The 13,985-nt window shown below is 29.8% G+C and overlaps 1 protein-coding gene across 1 annotated transcript in view; it reads left to right on the forward strand.

Annotated features, from left to right (window-relative positions):
- The first annotated feature begins 821 nt into the window (after nt 1-821).
- Nucleotides 822-13,985, forward strand: part of LOC132934719 (uncharacterized) — a 65,119-nt gene continuing 51,955 nt past the window's right edge. The window contains exon 1 of the mRNA XM_061001057.1: nt 822-1,526. Within this exon, the coding sequence (XP_060857040.1) occupies nt 1,253-1,526 (274 nt within the window). The 5' untranslated portion in view covers nt 822-1,252. The remainder of the gene's footprint in view (nt 1,527-13,985) is intronic.

The following is a 13,985-nucleotide window of genomic DNA, read 5'->3' on the forward strand; positions in this document are numbered from 1 at the left end:
CGCGTGCAGGCCTGAATTTCGGGGGGAGGGGGTAGGTCAGGTTAGGGGGGTGTCTACAATATTTTTGGGCCCTCTCTTAAAAATATATGTACATTATTAATCGGTGGTATATAATTACGATAGTACCAAGTTATATATTATTTCCTTAGATCTAATATCTATTTCTAAGATTATTTTTATTTTTATTCATTATTTGTACTTTTATAAATAACATCTATATAGCTGTTATAATCATAATAATGTATTCCACACAAATTTATAATATTTTACGTTTCATTATTTTTTTTTTTATCCCAAAACACGATTTATTTTTACCACATATTTTAGAAAATATTAAATTTTATTCTAATAACATCAGTCAAAATACAGTTATCTATGCTCTGGGACTTACACATTTTAAGGCCCCAATTACAAAATGTACCCCCCCCCCCCTCCGTGCGCACGCCTATACTCCGCCGCCATTCAGACGTTATATTAACAAAATATGTTTCTACTCTCGGATACGTTTTTTTTTGCCACCGTTATATTTTTCGCAGATGAATTAGCTAGCCTGCTGGACCCGTTCTACGAGGTCCAAGTCTATGATCTAAACTATAATCGGAATAATGTTTATTTAATTTAAATATAATATAATACACTGGGGCACTGGGGCCCTGTGCAGCGGCGTGCGACGAATGAGGCGATGACGTGCAGTTGCCGGAGCGGTGGCGGCGTCGTCGTCCACCTTGGAAGAACCAAAGAAAGTGAAAGAGATGCGTGTTTACTATTATAGAGGGGCACGTGGACAGACACCGCCGCCGCCGCCTAAATAACAATAATATATCTACGCGATAACTGACGAGCGTCAGTCGATGGCCGGCTCTGTACGACCGGCGAATAATATAAATGACATATCAAGCCAGATAATAAATTGCGATTATAAAAAATCAAAATAACATAAATCTTTCTACTAAATTATTATTCTCGACGACACGGCAACACAACACCAATAATATTAATAATATATAACCGTCAGTCGCGAGATAGGCGACCGCAGTCGACGATCATAACTCACCTACGACACGTACCATTACATATCATACGCGCAGTGCTGATATCGAGTACCCGAATACACGTCCGCAGGTACTCCACCTGACCGTTAGCGCCGACGCCCGTGTGTAGGTTTTGGGTCCATCGCCTTCGGATCCATACGCACGTCGTCGCCTTTGCATCTACACATACGTCCCAACCTTTTTCGGACGTACACCCGACCATGTCCATGTCGTTTCGACGATGGCCACTGCTGGTCGCCCTGCAGTGTTTCGTCGCTTACGTCGCGATCGGGCCGGACCAGGTCCTGGCGAACCGGAAGTGCGATTCCAGACACTTCGCAGCCCTAAACGGAAGCGGATTCAATGAGTGTCATCAGAATGAATCGTCATCATCGTCACCCACGGGACAGCCGGAGCAACAGCGGCGATACGCCTCTTTGTCGGCCGACGACAATAAGAACGTTTCGTTCCTAGTTCAAAGAGACATGTACCGCGGTGAGTAAGAATAGGATAACTATAATGTTTAAGGTGATTGGTGATGATCATCATCATTGACGTATTTATAAGACGCGTACCACTTGTGTCCAGAGTTTTTTCCGCGTTAGTCATATCGTCGTGAAAACGGTAAGAATACAAGTTTCGTGCTTACAAGAGTATCGTTTGATTTTTGGCACGTGTAGCTAACAACTTAAGCTATGGGTAGGTAAAAGAGTACAACTACTAGGCGTCTATATATAAACGTACAAGAATTGGAAAATCACATATAATAATATACCGAAAGTCCGAAATGCACAGCCAAATCTGATCAGTGGACATTTCTTTTGATTCAATAACTTATGAATATGTTTCAAATGCGAACAAAGCACATGATCTCAAATAATAATATAATTATTATAGAACACACATATTAATTAAGGTTTTCTGTGTTTGTTAGGTACCTACTTTCTTAAATAATTATAACAATATAATAGCTATACTAATAATAGGTATATAGCGTATCTAGCTCTATGCTCAACATCGTGTTGTGAAATAAATCGTAAAATTTGTGAAATACGATAGTGACAACAACCTCCAAACAACGAAACGAAACCGCTGACCAGTTTAACCCGCGAAAAAAAAACCACCGGCAATTAATTCAAAACGCGCACACAGGTTGTACTATGCTTATTTTGCAACGGTCATACCTATCATTTCCAGCAACAATTCCGTCAATCAGGTTTATCCGATTCGTCAAATAGAATGTCTTCAAAAATTCAAAATCATTACGCGATGATATAAATGTACAATAATCAGGTCATTTAACTATAACTATTATATTAATGTCAAAAAATAATAGCTAACGCAATGACCAGATTTTTTTAATTTTATCAGAAAATATATACATTAATTTTAAAACCTCACGTAAATACTACCTAGTACCTATATATATATATATATATGTATGTTATCCATAGGTACTACTTTACCCGGTCTTCACCAGAAATTGCGTTCCAATTTTCAATATAACAAATACTTACACCAATAGTTTATCTAATAAATCTTAGAATATTATACTATGAACATTTTGTGTACATCAATTTATGAAACAAATTTATATGGTGAAATAATAATATGACGTTTTTATTTATTAAATTTCTAGACTAGTAAAGTCTAATATATTTTTATTTATTATTATAATTTTATAATTTATCATTATTATAATATTAAATAGTATTGTAGTACTTCCAACTGTTTGTCACGCTTTTTTTTTGCTCATCAAGTCCATCGGATAATTACCTTCAATCAATTGTTATTTGAAGACCATATAGACAACATCGTTCTTATATAGATTTATAACTAGTATTGGTTACCTTTTGAAAATACTAAGTCAACAGATATATACAATATTTTTTGTCGGTTGCATAAATCCGTTAATTATTAGAATACCTTAAACTTGTATAAAACACTCATAGAGGTATAAAAATCGTTTTAATCATATTTTTCGAGTTTATCGTACCCATAAATTATTATATTTATTTTAATATTTGTTATAATGGTGATATATATGGTGATATGGACATCATTTACTTATTTGGTCTAATTCAACACATAAAATGAAATATCTATACTAAGTAAGACAGAACTGATAGACTTGATAATTAAACTAATTTGCGTAATTCGTAAGTACATAAACATAATATAAGTTATAATGTATATTGTATATGAATATGATTGCGAAATTAATTTAATATAATATGAATAAATTAACAAAAAAATAAAACAGGACAAGATATAATGAATAGATTTATACTTATATAATTCGATCTTTGTAGACGCAGACGTAACTATCTATTTAAATCTAATAATTATGTTACCTATAAAATTGTATAGCAATTTTTATTGTTTTAAGTTAAGAATGCCATAATTAGAAAATGTAAAAACAAAATTTAAATACTTAAATAAATGATGTGCCTATCAAAAACATATTATGTTTTTAAATGAGAATGTACCGTTTTATTTAAACGGATTTTGGTGCAATTTTGGTTAATCTATCGAAATTATTTACCGTAATTATATTTTTGAGATACCGTTCTCATTCTTACACCTATATAGGTACAAAGAGAATACTGTTGTACTGTCGAAGTAATTACACAAACTATACCTAATTAGTATAGATATGAGTAGGTAATATTTTCTTAACGGCTTTTGAAACATTTGTGCTGTAGTTCGAACACTTAGATACAATAATTTATATAATTATATTTTAACTATTTTAATGTAAGGTTTGGGTTCTACAATTCTGAAAATATTATATAGGCAGGTACTTTACGTCCGTAATGACATTATTGTGTAACCCGAGACATAAACATTTTACAGCGTATGATAGTTTGCCGAGTGAAATATTTGTCCTCGCAAATTTAAGTTATTGTGCATAAATTATTTTTATTAGGTAATAGCTAATAACATATATTATGGTATTAGGCGGGTATGGAACGTATAATCAAAAATTGTACAAATTATATTTTACCTAGCAAAACAACGATGTTGCGTATCTTTATACAATCTACATACACGGATTACAAATATTACGCCAACATATTTTATAGTTTCTGCAAACTGCAGAGTATGTTTAATTGATAACTGTGACAGGTGATTCGACAATCATAAATTTTATCCATTATTGGTTGCTATTATAGTAATGTTTAAAATGTTTAATTAATATATTTGTAAATACTTAGCCGTGTACCTACCGTCCAACCTATCCTGAAAACTCGGACAATATTTGTATTCATAAAATGATAATTGATTTTAAATATTGATAACTACAATTTTTTAATCATCGATGCTTTCATATTTTCTAAGACTTTTATCCTTAGTTTTTAGTATTTATACATTTTATTAACTCAAAGAACTTTTATTCGGATTGAGAAGCCTCATTAATATTTTCAAAAAAATAATCATCTGCTTAACAATTTACGGTAAAAAAACTATACCATTAAAAAATTATAAGTTTGTATCACCAAAGTGCACATCTCTTGAAATCTCAAAGTATTTTAAAATATGGCTGTTAAAATGTTGGTTGGAATTATTCTTGTGAAAGCGTTATCACTTGTCACATATTAAATTTGAATACTTTCAATACACAAATACATATATTTAAATATTTTAAATGGAGAATAATTTTTAACTTACTTATGAACCCTTCACACCTACGACATACATAATAATAAATATGTTATTGGTCTTACCGTTAACATATAATATGATATATGATGTTGAATTGAAATTGTTTCATTATATTGATAATGACCAGAGGACATCTCCGCAAACAAGTTGATTTAATTTCGTACAAGTAGCTGTAAATTATAAAGTCCGTTTACCTATATAAGTTGTGTAAAAATAATTTAATACTTCGTTGATTTCATTAAACGTGTCGTAAGCAAAATGTAAATTTCTCCTTCAAATAATGTTATATCTGCTATACGCTTAAAATAAACTAAGGAAAAACGTCCGTTAATGCATAAATTATATTATATTCACTTCGCTCAGGTAAATCGGCTATTACGCAGGTGTCACATTCGCATACATATATATATAATCAATATTTGATTGTAGTTGCTTACTTTGGATTTAGGGTTAAACATCGTCATCATAACCATTAATGCAGTTCCGCGGTTATCATCGGTTGGTAACAACGTCTTGTATTGGTTTTATTATTAATATTGTGATTAATGGAACGTATCTTGCGTGAGTGGCAGTCTGCAGCGTGCAAACAAAATATTATTTAGGTATATGCATTTTGACGTTAAGCCTTTTAAGGGGCTTTCTGCGCACCCACTAGCGAAAGAGAACACTAAGACTCGTCGATAGAACTCATAGGCTTTGTTAGAATACAAAATAAAACAGTCATAATAAATTAAGAGAGAGAGAACATTTTGATAGGTCATCAGTTAATATATAATATTTTACATAGCATTTCAAGTAATAAATAATAATAATTAGTTATTTTCTTGGGAGGAGGGTCTTTGGCATTTTTTGGGGCATAGATAATTTTTCAATATAGTATATTATAAAATAATAGGTCATATAATAAGATAATAATAATTTGATGGCAACAGGGCGAAATATAATATTATAATTTATAATGCTAATGCATTAGAGATCAGAAAACGTTTTTTGGCACAATATGGAAAATATATAATAACAGAGTACTTAAGGATTGTGGAGACGAAACGCACATTACTGTTGATTATATGGGGGGAAAGAGAAATGTTTAAAATTATTAAGGGGGTCTAAATTCTACGACGCCATGGCACAATATCAGATTATTATTATTATCGTTAGTGACCAGAATTATATTTGCATTGAAAATATGTTGAATATGATGCAAATTTACAAGTCAAAAATTGCAAAATATGCTCTAATATTATAGATGTAAGTATATAGATCTGTATATTTAATTCATAAAAATTATTTATTTCATCAGGTTGTCATATCAAATTATATAGGTAAACAATAAGATAAATTAGAGCAGGTACCTAAATAACGCTTATTCATTGGTATTTTTTCTTTGCTTTTGATAACTTTTCAGATTTACAGTGTACCTACCTAAAATACCGGAATTACATCATTTCTATAAAATGTTTATTTATTTTTAATATTCTTGATTATCAATTAATACTTAATAGTTCAGCAATGTCACGTTTCTATCGAATATCATTTAATATTAAAAACTAAATAAAACTAACATTCATATTGTTTACTTTAAAAGTGTACCTACCTATCAGATTTGCAAAGTGCAACGTATTCAAAAATGCACTATTGATAAAATATGCCTCAACCATCAAAATATAGACTTATATATTATATCAGTAGGTATATTATGCAAGATTCCATATTTTTATTTCTATGAAATCAGTTTAATTTTAAATTACAACATTTCAAACCCTCGTAAATGAATAATGACTCAGTTTTCTATCTACCTATATAAACATGGAAATACGTTTAATTTTTCTAATTATAGTTTTTTCCCATTTAAATTCTATACACGTCATGCATTGCCATTAATCGATAAGTACAGCGTATTCGTTTAAACACTGTAACCATAAGTAAATTTGTCAAAGAAGTCAGAGATTAAACAAAATAGAAACTAAATGAAAAATCGTTTATTTGGCTGCACTAATAAAACGATGCATGACAAATTAAGCCCAACAAATTAAATACATTTTTAAAAAACATTTGTTTTCACTATTATGCTATTTTTTCAATATTATATTATCATTCCATCAATTATTATTGTATTATATTATATTGACGGTTTCATAACATCAAAAAGCAAGGAACACACTTATAATAATAAATAAACCAAACTACATTATTGAAGACAAAATATAACGTAATAAATATTTTGGAAAATTGTATACCATAATATATCATTCAAAATTAGTATAGATTGATTTTTTTTAATCTTTAAGTTGTACATTTTATTTTTGTAAAACACGAAGCATATAGGTCATTACCTATAAAATATGTTTTAAACAGAAGACACGTTTTAAGTGTGAAATTTCTCAGGACCTTAGTATAGCCTTTATCTGGCTCTCCGTGTAATATAAGCTGCATTTTAGTAGGTTCGTATGTTTAAATGACAACTGTTCATAATAATAATTGGACGTTCATCGTAGCATTTTGCAATTTATTTTTGTTAGGTATAATATGCATGTTTAATAAATAACTATTCGTAGTATATCGTGCAGTATGGTCTGTCAACTACAGTGTATATGTGTATATATATGACGTGCACTTATCATTTTTTTTTCACTTCGCTATCTGTTCAATAATTCCACAATCAACGAAATACCATAATACATTGTACCTACCTATGTGCCGATTAATTTTCTTTGAATCTCTATAATAATAGTAGACTATTTTTTTTATTATTATTTAAATTTATTACAAATTCATAAAATATTTCATTGAGTGCAATAACTGAACGTGCTATTGCGACACATGTGTTATTAAATATTTTTAAAATTTTATACTATATAAAATAATTAATTAAACTAATATTCAAATTTTGTTTTTTTTCTAACTAACGTATGAATTATATATTAAACAGCTGATGATTCAAACAGTGCAACAGACTTTTATTTGTAAAAATAAATATAGGTATATTATTATTTACCTGGGTATAGGTACCTACCACACTTTAAACGCCATAGAGTTAATTATTTCATATGAATTCGTGTGTGAAGTGATAGGAAAGGAATAAGAAATGTTTTTTGTGGTAATTTTTTTTCTTATCGTTATCCATATAGTACCTACGAGTCTATCGTAAGAAAAATTTTCGGAATCAAATGATATTATTTTATAGATTTGAATAAAATATGTTTTTTACGGAAGTGGATCGATATCAAAATAATGTCTAGAGAGAAGTATAAATTTAAAAGAATTTTAGGTCCCTAATCTAACCTTGCCATCATTGTCTGACAACTCACTTATGTTTCAAAATAATCCAGGTACTATACAGTGTGCTGCTAACATTATGGTGACGGCCTATAAAATATGTTTTTATACTTGCTCAGCACCTGCAAAGCAAAAACTTAATACTATTAAAATCCTGACTCGACTATACAGCGTGATTTATGCTCAATCCCATCTATATTTCTTCAAAAATTTAGTTAATCATATTCCATCTCAGAATTTTTAAATATACTTTAAGACTATATTTTTAAATTATTGTGATTTTTAGTACAATTAAAGAAGTGCTATGGAGAAACTTCAACAAACTTTTATTTTTAAAATGAGAACCTCCTTTTCTAAAATAAATTATTTAGCAGACAATTTTTCTAAATGTCAACGTACCAAAATTAAAATTCAAACGAGTAGTTTTAGTGTTATTTAACTTTGTATGTATATATACTAAGGATAATAATATTATGTCCATGATAATTGTGTTTGGAAGGTACAGGGGCTATGGTGACTTGAACATTTTAGTGATTATTAATAAACTATCAATATTTATAATTTATAAAAAATTGTCCATGCACAATAAATACTAGATCCAATATTATTAATCTATTTCAAATTATTGTTGTAAACCATTTTGCCACTGCCTTTAATATAAAATATTTCAATAACTGAAAAATCACTTTGTTCACATTTTCAATTATGTAGATACATCAACATTTTCAAAAAAATTATTCACATGAAAAAGTATATTTAAAAATTCCAAAATTCGGAATTCGAATAAATAATTATTAGGTACCAATATGAAAAAATGGGGTGTTCATGCTTTATGAATCACACTGTATTATATAACACGTCAAGTTGTTTAGAGATAGCTCTTGGACCCATTTATTGGTTTTCCTCGTCCGTCATTGTTGAGTTAAAAACCGAAAAATTGGAGGCAGCGTACAATATTTACCAAAGCAGCTACGATAATCAAAAATAATGTCTCGATTAGCGTTCATTTGGTAGGCGTATCATAGGTTTAGTGTGAAGAGTTACACGGTTATTCACACCGTTGGCATAACACTATAATATTATACAATAGCAAATATATCATTCCGTCACGAATTTTAATACCCATCATGTCTGTTATGCAAATATAATATACGCGTGGATGGCTGTGTTTCTAACACGTCAAACCTTTTTGAAATATGATTTAGGAAAATCATCAACTGCTTGTACTTATATAATATTATTACTATTATTAGTGAGACACGATTATTATGCACTCTTTTTATGGTATTTTTCGATTTAACTAAGCTCTTATAATTAAAACCGTTTAGTTTCATCGAGTGTCCAACTGTCCAAGTATGTATATACTGGTAGGTATATAACCTGTAGTAATGTATGTAAGTACGCAAGTCTTAGAGCTAAGGAATATTTTATTGGCATTTCTGGCACGCAGTAGTGCAGTACCCCTGTCTACACAACACCACAGCAGATGGATATGTGTAAGACTAACAAATTATAAGAACAATAAATAACAATATATGTAGGTACCAAAAATAAAATGAAAATATGCGAAAAAATCATAACCACATTAGTACAATTGTTTGTTTTATTGATAAAATAATAATATGGAAATATACTGCATTAAAAAATGAAGGTTTTTATCACTGGTATTTATTTAAAGTACATTGTTTTTATTTGTCGTAAAAATATTGATAAATTTAATAATGTACCTAGCTGTTTCCTAGAAGGTATTTTCCAATATTTCAAATTGTTAGTAAATATGTTAAGTCCACTCGGTCATTATATGAAAACTTATCCTAGCGGTCAGCTGACGAAAGAATGTTCATAATATTGTGCTGTGCGGGATGTATCATTATATTATGTGCACTTGCTGTCTGTTACAACTTGATAATAAACTTATGACCAACAGCCCATATTTAGTATAGGTTAATAAAGGTATTAAACGCTTGGTCATTACTATACGCGTGTCACACAATATAATTATGTCTATATCGCATATAGGACGACGACTGGCGACGACGTAATTTTTTTTTTAAATATTATAATTAAAAATCGTACAGGTGCCTGGTGCATATATTACAATCAATAAACACGCGAGTCGGAGTATAACATAATACGAGTTAGGCGCGACGGACGCGCATAACGCTTACCCAACCCAATCATACAGTTATTATTGTACGATAAACTCCTTGTACTTTCTGTCGTGGATGTTCATTAATTAACAATAAATTATTCACTTGAAACGGTCGTAATGATTTGGTCAGTAATAGTTTAACACCCAAAACTGTATTCGTTGTACCTAATGCAGTTTAATAATATCCCGCGAGTGTAATTATTATTACACAATCGATTCCATACCTTATAGCGGTACGCGTCATTTTCGAAAATATTTACCTACTCGAAAACGACATAATTAAAAACGTCACTGACATTGAATATCATACGTATATGGTATACCTATATGCCCTGAGTAATAATAAGATATTACGACACAATATACCTACATTACGTATATAACGTGTATTTAACGAATTGTTTTGACGGTGCATCATTGCCTGTGACAAATAAAAAAAAAATAATACATTTATTAGTCAGTATGTAGTATAATAATTGTAGTCAGTGTAGTTGCTGTATAGAAACAGTTTACATTATCTCGCTAGAGAAAGGTAATAGCATTGAGTATAATAAACTGCATACACAATAAATGTTCATTGAATGGTAAATCTCATGTTTCTGTTTCATAAATTTTAATCGATTGAATGTTCAAAAAAATTAACAACCAACCGAATATAATTAAAATTTTTAACACAAATTTCTTATGGTTTCGATCACAATTTATGATTGTAATTTGTATAATTATGCACTTTATATACTTATACTATTCTTATTGAATAATGAGATATGAGAATTTGCAATACCCAACTTGTATTTGATTTAATTAAATCATTCTGGTGAACAAAGAAAAAATCAAACCACGTAGATTTATAACTGCCGTTCGATCAGTTATATGACGAAATTACTTTTTTTTTATGATATTAAATTATAATATTCGTAAACATCTTTTAAAAACTATCTAACAGAAAAAACTTGACCAACCTTGTAACAACTAAACTAACCTAACCTTGTTTATTGAATTATATAATATTATTATTTTTAATATGGGTGATGGCAAAACTAAAACGACTTACCTTTAAAAAGTGCCACTTTATAATAACTGATTATTAGGTTTTTGTTTATACATATACTAAAATCAACATTTTAAATCAAATTTTTTTATTTTTTTACATTTTAAAATGTATTGAAATGTTAATATTATTAAAAACATAAAAAGGTATACTACAAGTGACAAATGCAGTAACCAAATATTGTTGCACTATATTTTTAGTCGAAATATGCTGTATCTGTATTTACCGATGTTAAATTCAGTATAAACGTAATTTCGTACCTCAAAATTTGAATTTTAAATAATATCTAACTACATATTTTTGTACAATAGAAAAAAGTGACAACAAAATTAAATATTTCAGTTTTTTAAATTTTTAAATATTATAATAATGAATTAAGTGTGTTTTTCAAAACAATTAAGCGTGAACACATTTAAAGTGAAATTATGCATCAAAGGATGTATAATTATCGTTTAGTAACTACATCGAAATTTAAATTATTAAAAATCAAATTGTTTATTAAAAAAGTTATTTAAAATAAAAAGTAATATAGGTACAGCGATACTTCCATATTCATGGGCAACAACAAACATTCATATTATAGAGAAATTTGTTAAATAGAATAAAATAGAATAATATGGTTCTCATTTATGGTTTGATTTCCAAAAATTTTTCGTTAAACAGAAAATGTTTTTAAATCGAAGTTCCTTATATGGAAATTTCACTATATATTATATATTTTTCCCAACAAATGCATTTTTCGCAATTAAAAACTACTGCACTCTAGCCACCTCTAGCAATAATCATCTACATATTACATTATACGTATTATCTCATATCTGCGATTCGATTTTTGGCGAGGGGAGGGGAGGTGGGCTCTCGTACAGTTGCATATTCCCATCGCCAATAACAATATATTGCCTGTTGCTTAAGCCGCCACTGCAGCCCATCACCTACGTCATATAATATCACAACGAAGTGTTCGCTGGTCATCACTCATCTGTCAAAACTACGCACTCCACTCACATTCATAATATTACGGATGTAACTACCTACGTAGTCGTTATTGACACGTACTCGGCAGATCATAATGGCAGGCAGATCCGTGTGCCGTATGTTGGAATCGCATGATATTATATTATGCATATGTATGGACTAACGATGTGAAGTGCATAATACGCACATTCGAATTAATTTGTAAATGCATCTACGCGACAATGTTACAAAATTACATTGAAGACATATTATTATAATAATATTATTCAGCAAAACTGTATATTATACTTTATATATTTATATATGACGCGACGTCGTTAAGCATTCATTTTTTGGCCGAACACAAAGCGTTGTCGCTTGCCGAGAGGCAGTAAAATAAATTATGTCACGTTATACCGATGATTGTAACTTTTTCTATTTTCCGTTTAAGATGTAAAACTAGAAATCATAAATTATGACTTGTGATGACAAACCTTATGAAGTTAATGACAAATTACAAAATAAAACCACTACACTGACGAGTGGTGACTCCCTGCAGTGATCTACAATAATCCGCGGTAGTTTACCGCATCAATTAGGGCGATTGCGTCCTCTGATGTACCTACCTACGTACGCCATATATAGAGCCAAATTAATTTACTACTTAAAAGTTAAAATGTATATATACTACTCCTACATCTCATTAGCTCAATAATGTACAGTTTAAATATAATTATTTACTATACAGTAACTATTTAGTAATTTCATGTTAACCAAAATACTAAATGTAACAAGTCTTTCACTTTCTAATATAATAACAGTACATATAATAATAAATAAGTATAATATAGTATAAAAATAAACAAAAAGTTATCTGAAAATTCCATGAAGTGTGAACATTTTTTCGGTGACTCAAATGTTTTTATTTTTTACTATAAAAATTTGATAACTCCAACGCCCTTAAACACATTGACACAAATATAGAGACCGGCTCGGGGGGGACTAAGACTATTATGCCTCCTTTCTACAAAATCATTTTATTCTAAAAATTTAAATTAAAATCAATAAATATGATTGAAAAAATAAGTTTTGTCAGATACTCCGGTTGCTTAGTATATATAAAATGTAAATGATTTCATTTATGTGAATAATACTTCATAGTTTGTACGTCTATAACTTTAGTTGGTGGCCGGGAGAGGGGCTACGCCCCACGGTTTTTTAATCAAGCCCCCCAAAATAATTTGGGCTATTTGCACCAATTATACTTATTTTTAAACATAAACAATCAATTTGTACAAATATACGCAAAAGTGCAAGACTCTCGATGTCTCGAATAACGTTCGTCGCTAGGTATATTATCGGTAAAAACTGTAAAGTGAAAAATAATTTATAATGTCGCTGTTAATTTAATCGTAACAATATTTGTACCTACTGATTGTAGGTAGAGTCTTTAGTCATTTAAGTCATTTTAGTCTTTAGTCATTAGTGACACATTCTTATACTTTAATCCTAATTCCCAACTACCATCAGAGGATGGCGATATGCTCATGGTTGGTATCTGCAGTTGCAGGTGTAGTGTACTCGAGTTTTTTTTCGAAAACGATGGTTGGTAATATAGTATAATAGTAAAATCTACTAAAAAGTAAAAACGTGTAAAACATTTTTTATTTAAATTGACAATGACCCGCAAGATGGTACGACTAAAATATTTTCATCGTCGTGCTTTCTACACAAAACTCGTCTAGCCAGGCGCACGCGGTCAGCTGCGTATATTAATAATGATACGTATAGGTTCAGAGGTTCTACACTCTTATTAATATAAAAAACTATATTATTATACATTTATTATAATATA

The sequence above is a fragment of the Metopolophium dirhodum genome, chromosome 1, assembly GCF_019925205.1.
Source record: "Metopolophium dirhodum isolate CAU chromosome 1, ASM1992520v1, whole genome shotgun sequence".
Lineage (NCBI taxonomy): Eukaryota > Metazoa > Arthropoda > Insecta > Hemiptera > Aphididae > Metopolophium > Metopolophium dirhodum.